We start from the raw sequence: 15,221 nt of genomic DNA, 5'->3' as shown, positions 1-15,221 counted from the left end.
GTACAAAAAAATATATAAATATATACATCAAAATCTACACATTTTGGTATTTTACTTTATACTGCTTCCTCTACACATAAACCTTTCTATAATAATAATAATAATAGTTTAACTTTATTTAATATGTATATATATTTCCATATGTATTATAGTGTATTCACATACATACCCACATGTTTATAATAATAATAATAATAATAATAATAATAATACAAGATAAAAAAAAGTGCACAGTATAACTCTTTAACATTAAATATGGCTGGAAGATAAAAAACAGAACAGATCCAACCAAGAGAACAAAATGAATGTATCACACATAAATAAATGAGTTATCTTCTCATAATCTGTAACCACTGCTCCTTCGTAATTGTTTCTTTATTAGGGCAATATATTTTGCCTTTGTACTGGCTATGGCCAGTTTCTTGAGTACGAAATTGGCCACACTTTCTGCACGAATTTGCTTTTACAGTGCGATTGTACGATCGTTTGGTTGGAGTGGCTGTGTCATTTGCAGGTGGCTCAGAGGAAATTGCTCCAGGGTTAATGGTGGAAAATGGGGCTGGGCAGGGCACCAGAAACATCTGAGACACAACAGGGGCAGTGGGTGTGTCAGGAACCAATGGGTGTGGTGCTGTCGGCCTGGGACAAATTGTCCTTAGCTGGCTGGACGTGGCTGAACGCTGAGGGTGTACGGCTGATGGCCAGATTGAAGTTGCTGTGGCAGATGTACAGGTAGCTGAGGGCGCAATCTTTCTAAACTTTGTCTTTGCCTGTCCAGCTGTGTCTGGTGGCATCTGGTAGGTATGCAACTGGTGGCTATATTGTGGAGGCACAACAGACTGTACTCGTGCTGGAGGCAAAACATCCAAAGCCACTGGACGTGCCTCTGGAAGGTCCAGCCCTTGCAACAGCAAGGAGACCTCCTGACCCTTTAAACGGTTATTGTGCCATGTCGTAAGGGTCCTCTGATTTACCTCAACTAGCTGAAGGGTTGTGTCACTCATCACCGTTCCATTGCTCAGGATTAGCTGCCGAATTTTTCTGTAATCACGAAGAATGAGATCCCATCTAGACAGACATTCTGTCCGCTGTTTCTTGGGGCTTCGGTGGATGTTACATAACCTTATGAAAATCATTTCAACAAGGCGACAGCAATTAGGCCACTGTGCTGGAGAGCCGCTAGAACCCAAAACACACCTTTTTGTGCTGTCGACACCAGGAGTGAAGACAGCTTTCTTTTTTGGGGACCTAAAACGTCCTGTAAGTAGCCTGTCTTGATGACGAGCAGCATACACCACCCTGTCTTTATCAAATTTGTCCAGGTTCTGCCACAGACCCACAATGGTCGCAACTTGTTGGTTGGTAAGTGTGAGGCTTGTCTGTGTGCGCAGCTCCACCAGACACTCTGCCAACGCATCCACCCGGTCCATTCCAGGAATGCAGTGTTCGTCAACAGCCTGGAAATATATAACTGTTGGTTAGGTATTTACATGCTGTTAAGTAAGTTTACTGCTTAATGGCAGATAACTAAATGAGTGACAATTCGTATAGAAAAGGAAATTTTACCATTGCTGAGGGCACTGGTGTATCTAAAGGATCCTGGACACTGGGTACTGGTGCAGCTGAAGGAGCCCGGACTCTGAGCAGTGGTGGAGCCTGGACACTGGGCAGTGGTGGAGTCTGGACACTGGGCAGTGGTGCAGCTACACTGGGCACTGGTGCAGCTGAAGGAGCCCGGACTCTGAACAATGGTGGAGCCTGGACACTGGGCAGTGGTGCAGCTACACTGGGCACTGGTGCAGCTGAAGGAGCCCGGACTCTGAGCAGTGGTGGAGCCTGGACACTGGGCAGTGGTGGAGTCTGGACACTGGGCAGTGGTGCAGCTACACTGGGCACTGGTGCAGCTGAAGGAGCCCGGACTCTGAACAATGGTGGAGCCTGGACACTGAGCAGTGATGCAGCTACACTGGGCACTGGTGCAGTTGAAGGAGCCCGGACTCTGAGCAGTGGTGGAGCCTGGACACTGGGCAGTGGTGGAGTCTGGACACTGGGCAATGGTGGAGTTTGGACACTGGGCAATGGTGGAGTCTGGACACTGGGCAATGGTGGAGTCTGGACACTGGGCAGTGGTGGAGTCTGGACACTGGGCAGTGGTGGAGTCTGGACACTGGGCAGTGGTGGAGTCTGGACAATGGGCAGTGGTGGAATTTTGACACTGGGCAGTGGTGCAGCTGTAGGAGCCTGGACACTGGGAACTGGTGCAGCTGGTAGAACTGGTGGACCTGAAAGGACTAAGTCATCTGATGCCACAAGATTTGCCACTGTGGCTTCCTCTCCAAAGAAATCAATGAAACCCTCATCCTTTTCCACTTGCTCCTCCACATCTATCTCCTCCAGCAATTGAGAGGTCCTATCAGAGGTAGGGCACATGTCCTCCAGGGGCTGACTATTCTGCCTCAACAAGTACTGTACTCCAATGAGCTCCCCTGAGGAAATATTTGTAACAGGAAACATTTTTAATGGAAATTATGCAGAAAGGTTTATTTAGAAATGCAGTAAATATTTTGTTGTCCACTTCTGTATGAACAATATATATCTAATTCAGAGGGTATCATAAAAAGACAGGATTACTCTATATTCTACTATGTATTTTATTTTCTGCCCTGAAACCTAGAACACAGAATAATGTATAAATATTCTGGTAGTATAATTTTTCTCTGATATGTCAAAATTACATTATTATTGTCCAAAAGCACTTGTAATTTTACCAAAAACATGCTACATCATGAGCTGCATTTATCAAAATATTTTTACCTGTGTATACTGCAGGTGGAGTGAAGCTAGGGACCAATTTCCTGCCATACAACTTATTGTAGTTCTCATTGACAGAGTAAACCAGCTCCCCTGTGTAAGAGCGCAGAGTTGAACCTCCATCTGCAACAGCAGCTTCAGCCCGGTCCTGATTCCAGCGTAATAAACCTTCCAGGAGATAAATCTGGAAGTTCAGGCTGTTTGCGCTGTTCCCTAGAAAAAGAAATAGAAAGCCAAATATTGCTTTGAGAAAATGCAAAACATAAAATTTAATCTGCAAATATCTTGATAAACAGGAATTAGTGGCAAAATGTGGTATATTCTGACATGACAAACCTGGAATAAATCTGTTTAGGTGGCAGTGAAATGATTCCAGGGATGTGGAGCCTCTGGCACAACGATAAGTTTTTAGAACCACCCCACCCTTGCTTGTAGTTCCAGTTTCAGTATAGAGCGGCACATTTGGAGGGTCTTGGATACAGGTGATGTGCCGCCTCTGGACATTCCAGATGTGCTGCATTCTCACACTGTCAAGTAGAGGAACACCAAGAGCATCATTCCCCTTGCCACCCATGAGCTCTCTGATGAGCATATCAAGGAGGCGGAAAGTGGTTTCTTCTCCCCGTGTTCTCCTCCTGCAGTGCTGGAGCAGCTCAGCTTTAGTTAAATGATGGTCCAGTTCTGCCTCCGACAGAGTAGGCCAGCCCTGTTGGATGAGTTGCTCCCTTTTGGCCTGTCTCAGCAGAGTGAGATCCCCTGCATCCCACTCAAAAATACAGGATGACAGCCTTGCCATAAAAGTAGGGTACAACTGGTGGGCGTCAGTGGTGCACCCTACTGCCAGACGTCGCATAAAATGCCAAATGTCTAGGCGGACGATGACATCTGGCCAGCCGCTGAACCGCCTCTTCAATTTAGTCTCTCCCACTTTCTTGCAACAATCACAGTCCACATAAATGATAGTGGGAGGATCAACACCAGCACTCCGGTATCGCTCCATGAGCCCTGCAGCCATGAGGTCTAACCCAGCCCCTTCATTCGCAGTCAGGACACTCATCAGCACCTGACCTATCTCATTGCCCACTGAGGTAAGCCACTGTGCTGTGCCTTTCGCAGGCCCACTCAACTTCTTGGTGATCTGAAAGAAACAATAAGCATAGCAAATAATACAACATGCATCCAAATCAGTTACACTGAAAAAAATAAAGCTCTCTTGGTCTAACAATACATTATAGATAAGGGTACAGTCAATTAAGCAGCTTATCTGACCTTCTTAGTTGAATCCATTTTTAAGATTGATCCATACGTGGATGTTATGCTGGCCTTTATGTGATCGAGCCTGTTGAGAATGTCCTGACTATATACAGTGAGGAGCCATTTGTAGCTGGGTACTGAAGCAAGTGGTGGTGGCTCCTGGAAGTGCAGCGGATGCAGGCCACGATTATCAAAAAAGGCCACACACTCTGATGTGTACCGAAGCGCACGTTTCAACCACTCCTCACTGTGGTTCTCTCTCAGCTGGCCGATGATCCTCACTGGGCCATTCCCCATGCCCCTCTCACGCAGCAAGCGAAGAACCCGAATGTCACAGGCATACCTTGGAAAAAAGCATTCATTTAAGTATCTTATTATAAGGTATCTAATTATTGTAGGAAATATTTATCAGAAAGGGTAGCACATAAGTGAAAATGACTGCAAAATAATTACTTGCGTGTGAGGATGACCCTGAATTCAGATCGATGGGCCAGGTCCAACTGCTGCAGCACAGCTTGACTCCAGGACAGATAGCTGGTTCTACACCTGGTGCAGATCAGGGTCTCTGTCACCAGGTTGTAGTATCTGTCAATGTCTAACACCTGTCGTACCCTCCTGTGCAGTCCACCACCACACAGCTGTTGCCTGGCACAGGCAGGGTTAGTACACTGGAGCCGCACCTTCCACAGCTTATATGGCATCCAGAGCAAGAGACGCTGTGAAAAAAACCTATCAGGTGTTGGAGCTTGGTGGTACAACAGGGCTGGTGGTGGGGGGTGATACCACAACTGTAGGTTTTCACGCAGCTCCAGCTTTCCCTTTGCACCAACCCTAAAAAGTGCTTCTGACACCCACTTCTGGTCTTGCTGTGGCATTGTCTGTGGCCACAGAAGGGGGAGATCTTCTGGCTGAGATGAGACCTGCTGATATTATAAAAAACACTGGTTTAAATAAAAGCTAAGAGAGCATTAAATGATGAAGACATGTATATATTTTGAATGAGATCTTACTGGGCTCCTCACAACAGTATTCTCAGAAACAGTTGATGGCGTTGCTGTTTTTTTGATGCGTTGTGAACTCTGAGGTGGAGGAAGGAAGAAGGAAGAGGAGGACTGGATGACGGGCTGATGAGGTTTGGGGGATGGAGGAGGATGAGGATCAGAGGGTGGACATGAAACTGTAGCTGAACTGGAGTGCTCTAACATCTGTGGAGTCAAACATTATGAATAATTTATTAAGGGGATTGCCATGTTTTTAATACATTAAAATTACATAGTGATAAAGTCATGATGACATTATAAAAGTCTTGATGTCTTTTAATATTAACCTGAGAGGTTTTCCTCTGGGTGCTCAAATTAGGTTTTGCTGCTGCCACATGTGAGCCTCCAAACCTTGACTTTTCAAACTAAAAAGATTTGTCATGGTTAGTGATAACAAAACCCTAACACTATAGTTAAAGGTTGAGATGTTTCAGTATCTGCAGTGATGCATGCAATAGTGTGGTCTGCTTACCATTGACAATGTCAGTTTAGGTCTCTTTGCAGGACATGACACATCGCTGACAGAGGGTGTGCTTTGGGCCGGGGTGCTCTGTGATGCTTCCCCTGTGACTGGTGGATGAACCTGTGACACATGCATAAAGTACAAAACAGTCTTCCTAATGTGATTTTAGATATAAAGACACATTGATGTTGCAAACACATCTATCTATTTATGCAACTTGAACCAGGCTAATTGAAGTTACCTTGTGAAAGCCACAAATACATGTCTGAGCTTCCTTCAGAAGAGTGGTCTGTCCCCTCATTTGCAGAGGGCACTTTTCTATCTGTGAACATGAATTATACCTCTGACACTGGATCTCAAAACAGCAATAAGTCATCATAATTATATCAATATAACATTGTATTTACATGTAATTACTTAACCATACACATAAATAAAAATACCACAATGTATTGTCAAAAAAGTTTGTTAGTTTGCCCATGAATCTAGCTGCATAACTTACCTTCTGATACATCTCATGCCATCTTTTTTGTCGGGGAGAAGGTCTATTCCCCTGTGTAGATGGCCAAACTCCTGTTTGGGCAAAACTCTCCAGACGCGCAAGCCATTCAGCATTACTCATGCCTTTGTGAGACTTAGCTGAAGCCATGTCGTTGCCTGAAACACTACATAACACGTTACACTAACTGCCATTGTAGCCTGTAGCATTGTGTTCCTAGTTGTGTTCCTGGTCCAGAACGACCGCCATATTATAGCAGATTATAAATCCATTATAATACATTTATTATCTTACATAAAACATGTTGTGATTTATTTATTTATTATTTAATGCCATGTCAGCAGCAGGGGCTATATTCATGCCAAGAGGAAACATTTCAATTGCACAATTCAGTCATATATATTATGTCAAAACAATTATATAACATTTATATATATATATATATATATATATATATATATATATGTTTGTATGTATGTGTGTATGTTTGTACAAATATAAAAAAATACATATAATAAGATTATAACAAGAATAAAAGTATAAGAACAATTACATAGAGTCTTAACAAGTTGTGATAGATCTTTCTATTATGGCTGTATGTCTCAATGACCTAGGCTCATACAACACGTTTATGAGTATAAATAAATAAATAAATATATAGCATTATGGATTAATTTGACTAAAACAAATACTCAGATTAAACATATTGTGGTCTTTCAACTGTGTCCATGTGATAAGGGCATGAACCTGAATGTATAAACTTATCCATTCACTTCTTTTGACTGGTCATAACATATGTACAAACATATAACATACGTGTAAAAGTTAAACAAAACATTAACATTTTCCAAATTTATTTTGTGTGTTCAAATGCCGCATTTGGAAAAAGCTGTGGAACCTTATTACAATTCAATAAAAAGCATTTTTTTTTTCATTGAGAAAACTTGTTAATCGGTTAAATTCGACATATTTACAGTTACGTTAGCTCCGGTCGTAATAGTATTTACACATCAGTGACAGTTGACGTTACGTAGTATCAAGCGGTAATCATAGGCTAATTTACATGGCCAATCTTGCTATTCCTAAAGAACAAAAATCCTAAACCATTTCATTCATATCAAGATATAAATAACATACATGAGCGGAATGTAAATAATTTAACGTTACCTGAGCGGAGATTACATGCAATTGGCGAGGACGTGCGTGATTGGTGTATGAGAAATAGACCTTGCCATTTCATTGGACGCGGAAAAATAGAGATCGCAACGTGATTGATTTATAAAAGATAGAAGTCGTAACGTGATTGGTTTTTAAAAGATAGAAGTCGTAACGTGATTGGTTTTCAAAAGATAGAGGTCGTAACGTGATTGGTTTTCAAAAGATAGAGGTCATAACGTGATTGGTTTTTAAAAGATAGAAGTCGGCATACTATTGGATTAATTTTACAGACTTGTGGTTGTCAGGTACGAAGGAACTCAGATCTGCGCTTCGATTTTAAGGATTTTAAAGGAGACTATGAAATACCTTTGTTTTTGTTTTACCATAATTTGACAACGTGTCATTTACTCTATCTAAGCCATAATTTGACAACGTGTCATTTACTCTAAGCAAAAATCCGTAACACACGCTAGTAATCGATAGATTATCGTTTCATAATAACAAAACTGAAAAGCGAAAATAATGTAACCGAATGTTCAACATTAGTCTACTGAGGCTAACGTTAAGTGAAAAATGTCAGATGCATTGATACAATTACAGTACATGCCATGGTAATAATAAAACCAATAAGAATAAATTTGCATGTGAAAAAACGTGTATTGCGCTACGGTATAAAACACACGAGTTACACTAACTCGTGAGTTATTTTATTTTATTTTATTTTTTACTGGTAAGTTTCTTGAAAAGACCTTTGCTAAAGTTGCTAAATGAGACTACAGGCAATGTGGAGACATTAAACGTCATCACGCCGATCAGATGAGTTTACACAGTATTTTCCAATTGTAGTATAATCAGTGGTTGATATAAAGTAGAAAGACACAGTTGTGTAAAAGTAGATATCTTACCAGAAAATGACTTAGGTAGACGTTGAAGTCACCGTTTAGAATATATCTTTTGTGAAAGTTTGTAAAAGTATCTGATATTGTGCTTGAAAAGTGCTTATTAAAGTGATATTTAGATGTATTTAGGATAATGTATCTCAGAAGAGACATGGATACATTTAACCTACAGTTACAAATGCATAAATACTGCTCTTTAAAAATCGAAATATGAAATTAAAACCGCCAGTAGTTGGCAGGAAGTGGATGTTAATGAAAGAGTCATTGAGATTCAACCAATTTATTAAAACAGCTGATTCATTCAGGACAAAGTATTTGACTAAGCATTTGTCACTGATAAGTGATTCGAATCGTTCCTTCAACTGATTCTTTTTCAAAAAGCAGTGAACACCATACATTGCTCAGAGACGCAAAACGGCGCTGTGATCTTTGTTTGGAAACAAAGGCAATAGAGAGTTTGACTCCTAACCCTAGGGTTGTGGGTTCGAATCTCGGGCAGGCAATAACACGACTTAGGTGCCCTTGAGCAAGGCATCGAACCCCAAACTGCTCCTCGGGCACCACAGCATAAATCCAGTGTGTGTTCACAGTGTGTGCACTCTCTGTGTGTGGTAATGTTATCATTACAAGAACACTTACCATATCATAGAATTCAAGAGGATACTCTGTATATTGCATAATACTTCGCTACGTTACAAAACTGAGTAGAATTTGTAGTAGCCTATATTGTTGTTAAACTTTTTTTTGTGCTTTGATAAGTCTTTGATCTTCTCATAAAAGCAAAAATACTAAAATTATAATCATATTTAAATCGTATTTTTATGCAGAATATGTAATATTTTTATTATCATTTATTTAATCAACGTTTTTTTATATTTTCTGTGTTTACTGTGTTTAAGAGATGCACGTTGAGTCAACCGTATCATTTTCACATTTGGGCAAGTAAACATGGCAACCTCTGACGTGCAGTTTCTAAAAACAGCGCTCAGCGATAGTGGGCCTAGGCGTGGGGGAATGCCAAGCCTCATTATAGAGGCTACAGACAGGCGGTTGGGCAATGGAGAGGGCCTGATTTCACCCCGTGTACAAGAACTGGGGCAATTTAATTTTCTCAGTCACAAACGGTCTCATTCTCAATTTAAGTCGTTGCTCATCAAATCAGGATGGACAGCTTGGAGAAGCAGCTTATTTGTCCCATTTGTCTGGAAATGTTCACGAAACCGGTTGTGATTCTTCCTTGTCAACACAATCTTTGCCGGAAATGTGCCAATGACATTTTCCAGGTACAGTTTCAATTTTTTTTTGTTTATTAACAACATTTATCACAGAAATATTGATATACCCTATTTTAGAAAAAAAAACTGTTTTATTTATGTGTGGAGGTTTTAGAACCTTTATTTAGTTATATTAATTGTTGTATTTTACTGTAGCCTAATATTTATTCTAATATAGTGTTGCTTCACCTCAATCGCCTTTTTTATTTAAACACAGACTATTTGTGTTCTACCTAAAGCTAAAATACATATTTGTAAATAAACATTAATCACTAAAAAATAAGGAGTTTTGTCCATTTGCTGTCTCAAATTTCCTATCCAGTCCTCAAATCCATACCTTCCCACCAGAGGAGGCACAGTGACGTCAGGTGGCCGTTTCAGGTGTCCATCCTGCAGGCATGAAGTTGTGCTGAACCGCCATGGGGTCTACGGTCTGCAGAGAAACCTTCTGGTGGAAAACATCATTGACATGTACAAGCAGGAGTACATCAGGTTAGACCTGATAAACAAAACCCCTCGGGAAGCTCTAGGATGTCCTTATGGTTTAACAAGATCCCTTGTGTGATGACAATGTTCAAGAGAAATGTAGCGTACAAATATAGTCCAGGGCTCCAGACTGCGAGCAAAATGTTACCAGTTGTGACCCAAAACTGGCGACAGTGATAAAAAATAATAATAGCTGGCGACATTTCGATAAACTTTGTTTTCTTGCTAGTGCGCAGCAGCATTTCCTGCACACAAGTCGTGATGCTCGATTCGTTAATCAACGTTCTTTTTAATGAGTCAGTCCTAACAATTATAGCAGGCTGATTCGATACAAATAGCCGCGAGACATTTTTCAGTTATAACCGATTTATAAACCAGGAACTGTTACTGTTATGTGTACCTTATGTTCCTGAGATTACCATCATTAATTTTAGTTATAATCTCAACAGCGTTTTGGAATTATTGTATTCTAATATAATGAAATAACAAATAGATATTGGTTATAAATGCTGCTGGTTAGGAGTCAATAACTTCTTCCTATTCACTTTTGTTTAGTCTGGAGCTCTGTAGACTAAAACATTTAATCAATTAATGTCTAAACTAATGTGATTTCTATTAATAGGCTATAATTTACAGACTGAAGCCCATTTCCACCACATAAGAAATGCTTTGGTAAATCATAATTATAAGATGATTATAAAATGTAACTGGCCTTTTTTAAATTTCTGATATAATAATTACTTTTTGTTGTGGTTGTTGTTGTTATACGCATGATTACTTTTCCTGTGTGGTGGGCTTCCAAATGGGCTTGTCAAAATTTGTAAAAACTTTTTTTAATGTAATTGCATATTATATTATATTTTTATTAATTACCAAAACATTTTTTCTTATGTGTTGGAAATGGGCTTCCATAGTTACCTCTATTGTAGAGGTAATAATCTTTTGGCCTTTAAGTAAAGTGCATGAAGAAACCTTTTTTCATTAAAGAAGAAAAAAGAAAACAAAAAAAGAGCAGACATCCTTTTAAGAATGAAATTCCCCAAGGCTGAACGATTAAGTTCTCCACTACCCTGTCACTTTGCATCCCACTTAAGCGTTTCACTTTATGAATTCAAAAACAGCTTTTGAATGAGAGGTTCATGTTTAAATCTCTATAAATCAGTGTTTTTCACTGCAAAAGACAGATTACCTAGCGTCCATGTGTCTCCCAAGACCTGAGACTCAGACAGACCAGAAGGCTAAGGATGACAGTCAGCTGGCAGCAAATTTATTTTTAGTTCCACCAGTCAGTGTTGAATCTCTTAGGCTACCTGACACACATAACAAACCCTCAATATGTCCATCTGAACTCTAAAGTTATTTCATTAGGCATTAATTTGAAGTCCTGTCCACATCTGAGGCAAAAGCCGAAAGGCATTGAACCTTAGAATCTGTTTTATTAAATACTGTTTAACCTCAGATGTCAGACTTTGATACTCATGGATCTGTTATTCTCCACAGCAGCAGACCTTCTCCTGAACAGAAGGTTGACCAACCGATGTGTGAAGTCCATGAGGATGAGAAAATCAACATTTACTGCTTGAGCTGCTGCGTACCCACTTGTTCTATGTGTAAAGTGTTTGGCGCCCATAAGGACTGTGAAGTGGCCCCTCTTAACAGTATTTACCAGACGCAAAAGGTAAAAACTCTTGCGCTTTCCAGGCATATGAATATTTTATGTTTGTCTGCATAAATACGCCAGAGTTTGCGTCAGTGTGTATGTGCTTGTGTGTGCAGCATATATTTTTACAGTTGTGTGTTAATATGCTTACGCACGTCCTCATCTCCAGACAGAGCTCTCGGATAGAATAGCAATGATGGTGGGCAATAATGACAGAATCCAAGGCATCATCAGTCAGTTGGAGGAGACCTGCAGAAGCATAGAGGTTAGTCACCCTGTGTGGGGGCTTCTCCCTCCCCAAAGCCTGGCATAAGAGCAGGATTATTGATGAGGAATGTAAGAACGCTTCCTCTGACAATAGATACACACGCTTTGGCATCGACGAGCCAGGCAGGCAGGAAGCTGGATTCTCTCCAGACCTCACAGTTGCATTCACAGAGGCTCCATGATTGACAAGCAGGCAGAAATGAGCCATCTCTGTTGTTGAGCATATGGCTTCTCTGACGGAAAGTCATTGTGAACAAGGTTGAGGGTTAGATACGGTCGAAGAAAGGAGCAGGCAGTCAAACTATTGATTTACAGAGTGCATTTACACATAAACCTTATTCTTAAATTGTGGTGGTCTGTAGTTAGCGATTTACATCAAACACTATGGCTGTGTTCCAGTCGTCCAATAATAGCCTATAAAGTGGCATTTTTCTTTCGTAAAATATTATATGATCATGTGCTACATACCGCTTACATAGAGATCTTAAGATTTTTATAAAGAAGTCTCTTAGGCTCACATAGGCTGCAATTATTTGAAGGAAAAATACTGTGATATTGTAAAATATAATTAAAATTTAAAGCAACTATTTTCTATATTCATATATTTTAAAATGTAATTTATTCATGTTATGGCAAAACTTCTTCATTTTTAGCAGTCATTACTCCAGTTTTCAGTGTCACATGATCCTTCAGAAATCATGCTGATTTGCGTTTTAAGATACATTTCTTCTTATTATTAATGTTGAAAACAGTTGAATCTTTGATACAGTTTCTTCAGGATTCTTTGATTAGAATAGAAAAAACAACAGATTTATTTAAAGAACTGTGCAACATAATATCTTATATATGTATATATATAAGTATAAATATAATAAATATAATACATTTTATTTTGATTTACTTTTTTTATATATTTATAGGAAAATGGCAGGCGACAAAAATCCAAGGTGTGTGAAAAGTTTGACCATTTGTACGCCATCCTGGAGGACAGGAAGAGAGAGATGAATGTGAAAGTGAACGCTGAACAGGAAGAGAAACTCAATTACATACGTCGGCTCACAAGGAAGTATGGAGATCATCTGGAGTCTATGGCCAAAATCATGGAGACAGGAATCCAGACACTGGAAGAACCTGAGATGGCTGTTTTCTTACAGGTCCTTTATCCCTACAATAGATTATAGATACAGAGCTAACACAATCATGGATTTTTGTATTATTCGTTTTATAAGGCACAATTTATTTAAAGGGACAGTTCACCCAAAAAAGAAAGTTCTGGCATTAATTACTTAATTACTTAAATCCATGAATTTAAAAGACTGGCATGGAAATCCATGTCAGCGCTGAATGATGTACATAAAAAAAGATTGATACAATTTGTGGGAACCCTGTAGAAATTAAGTATATTTAATACAAAATTTGTGTTATCTGAAATAAAAAATCTCTTTTTCTTTCACACATGCCGTACAGAATACCAAACCCCTCTTGCAAAAGTAAGTGTTGATCCTTTCTGCAACATTAATGTGTATTTTGAACAAACACACAAATTGATTTCTTATTGGCTAGAATTGCAGAGGCATCGAATACCTCGCACCTGGAGAGAGTGGAGCGTGGCTATGAGAACATGGATCATTACTCTGTGAGCTTCAAAAGAGAGGGCAGGGCTCTACGTAATATCGACTTCGCCAGAGGTACAACTCACCTGAAATGCTCATTAAGCTGATTCAACTTTGACTATCAACATGTCTTGGTCTAAATCAAGTTAGCTTGTTGAATTGATTTTGAAAATAACGTTTTCATGTGCTATTTAGAAGCCTCTAAAGCATGTTTTCAAATCGTGACTCAATGAGTAGCCAGTTCAAAAGCCAGCTTTGCTATTCAGTATATTCATCAGATTTGTCAGTTAATTTACTAAACTCCATCAGAAGCATGGTGTAAAAACTGTCAGTATTGTATATACTCAGTATGAGGTCATCAAAATTATATATATATAATATAAATGAAAACATGTAAATATTTTCAAAATATATTCTGTATGTGTGTGTATTTATGTATACATAATTATATACAGTACACATACATATAGTATATAGACAAAAAAGTTTATTTTGGATGTGATTAATAAATCATTTGATAGCACTAGAAGAAATATATCAATGAATTTTGATGTGAGATGACAACACGCAGTGAACTTCTTAACCGGAGGAAGCGTTATTATGTATTATAGACTGGTATTTTGGCCCGTTTAAAATTAAAACACTTTAAGGATTATTTCTTACAAACACAGCTTTTCACTTCAAAAGATGTTAACCCATAGACTGCAGTCATGTGGATCATTCAGTTCAGAGGATCTATTGGTGAGCAAGTGATGTAATGCTAAATTTCTCCAAATCTGTTACGATGAAGAAACAAACTAATTTAAATCTTAGATGGCCTGAGGGTGAGTAAACTTTCTGCACATTTAGATTTCTGGGTGAATTATTCCTTTAAACTTTCATTGTTTGCAGATGATGATGATGATGAAGAGGAGGAGGACGAGGAGGAGGTGGCTGTCGATGCAGACAGCCGGGCAGGGCAAACAGCCTCGGGAGAAGTGGACTCACTGAACGAAGAAGCCCTTCCGCCCCTTCTTCCCCCACAGCCCCTGAGCACATGCAGACCCGGCACATCATCCTAGCTTCACAAAGTGCAAATGTCAACACAAAGTGATCCAGCGTTCATTTTTTGCAAGCTGTTCAAAACAATATGGACACCTACAGTTTGAAAACAGACTATTTTACCAGTGCTGGTACTGTTTCTGTTTCAGTAGCTGCTTAAGAAAAGTCACTAGATGACTAAATATAATTGGAGATGACTTAAGAAACCCTTCCAAGATTTGTGGTGTTGTTTACTGCGTAGGGAGTGTTCGCGTGGTATTTCATTGCAGTTGGCACGGCAGTGGTATTTGAGTTATGAATGACATGATTCACTTTAAATGTTCCCTGGATTTCATATTTATAAACATCAACGTCAAATAAAAGGTTACCCTCGTGAGTGTAATCATTTGTAACAGATTTAATTCAAATCAACATCCAGTGCAGTTCCAAAAGCATTGATGTATCACATATACAGCAGATGCCTAATCTACATGAAGAAACATCTGTGGAAGTAATCGCCTCATCTCTTTGCTCACAGGATTGTCTTCCCCTGGTCTTAGAGTAGGCGAAGAGTAAACAAGTGATGTTCGCACATCTCGGTGGTCGAGCTGAAATAACGATGCCAGGACATTGCGCAATGCATATATTCTGGCCCAGTGGAGGGTGAGCAGTGACAGGATGTGCTTCTGTTGCTGCTTCACACAGAGAACGGCTACAACCAACTTAATGAGGTCCAGGGAGCACAACCCCAAAACAACACTCGGCTCAGCATGTGTG

General features: G+C 39.6%; 2 protein-coding genes across 3 annotated transcripts; one reads left to right on the top strand and one right to left on the bottom strand.

Moving 5' to 3' along the window:
• Nucleotides 1-225: 225 nt before the first annotated feature.
• LOC128012968 (uncharacterized) lies at nt 226-6,267 on the bottom strand. 2 transcript variants are annotated; one of them, XM_052595580.1, is made up of 11 exons: nt 6,071-6,267; nt 5,810-5,890; nt 5,578-5,688; nt 5,393-5,470; nt 5,076-5,270; nt 4,519-4,988; nt 4,081-4,408; nt 3,148-3,949; nt 2,815-3,024; nt 1,567-2,486; nt 226-1,457 (listed from the first exon to the last, which is right to left on the bottom strand). In XM_052595580.1, exons 1-11 carry the CDS (start codon nt 6,215-6,217, stop codon nt 330-332), a joined length of 4,470 nt encoding a protein of 1,489 aa, XP_052451540.1. In that variant the 5' UTR covers nt 6,218-6,267; the 3' UTR covers nt 226-329. The 2 variants fall into 2 exon arrangements, with proteins under 2 accessions (XP_052451540.1, XP_052451541.1); XM_052595581.1 differs by having other exon boundaries at nt 4,519-4,985.
• Nucleotides 6,268-9,148: 2,881 nt separating this feature from the next.
• On the top strand, nt 9,149-14,847 carry LOC128012937 (tripartite motif-containing protein 55-like). The gene is made up of 8 exons (XM_052595535.1): nt 9,149-9,407; nt 9,721-9,890; nt 11,385-11,562; nt 11,714-11,809; nt 12,732-12,965; nt 13,279-13,301; nt 13,375-13,499; nt 14,316-14,847. Exons 1-8 carry the CDS (start codon nt 9,288-9,290, stop codon nt 14,483-14,485), a joined length of 1,116 nt encoding a protein of 371 aa, XP_052451495.1. The 5' UTR covers nt 9,149-9,287; the 3' UTR covers nt 14,486-14,847.
• Nucleotides 14,848-15,221: the final 374 nt, after the last annotated feature.

Source organism: Carassius gibelio, chromosome B24, assembly GCF_023724105.1.
Source record: "Carassius gibelio isolate Cgi1373 ecotype wild population from Czech Republic chromosome B24, carGib1.2-hapl.c, whole genome shotgun sequence".
Lineage (NCBI taxonomy): Eukaryota > Metazoa > Chordata > Actinopteri > Cypriniformes > Cyprinidae > Carassius > Carassius gibelio.
This window is presented reverse-complemented; position numbering and strand designations above follow the sequence as displayed.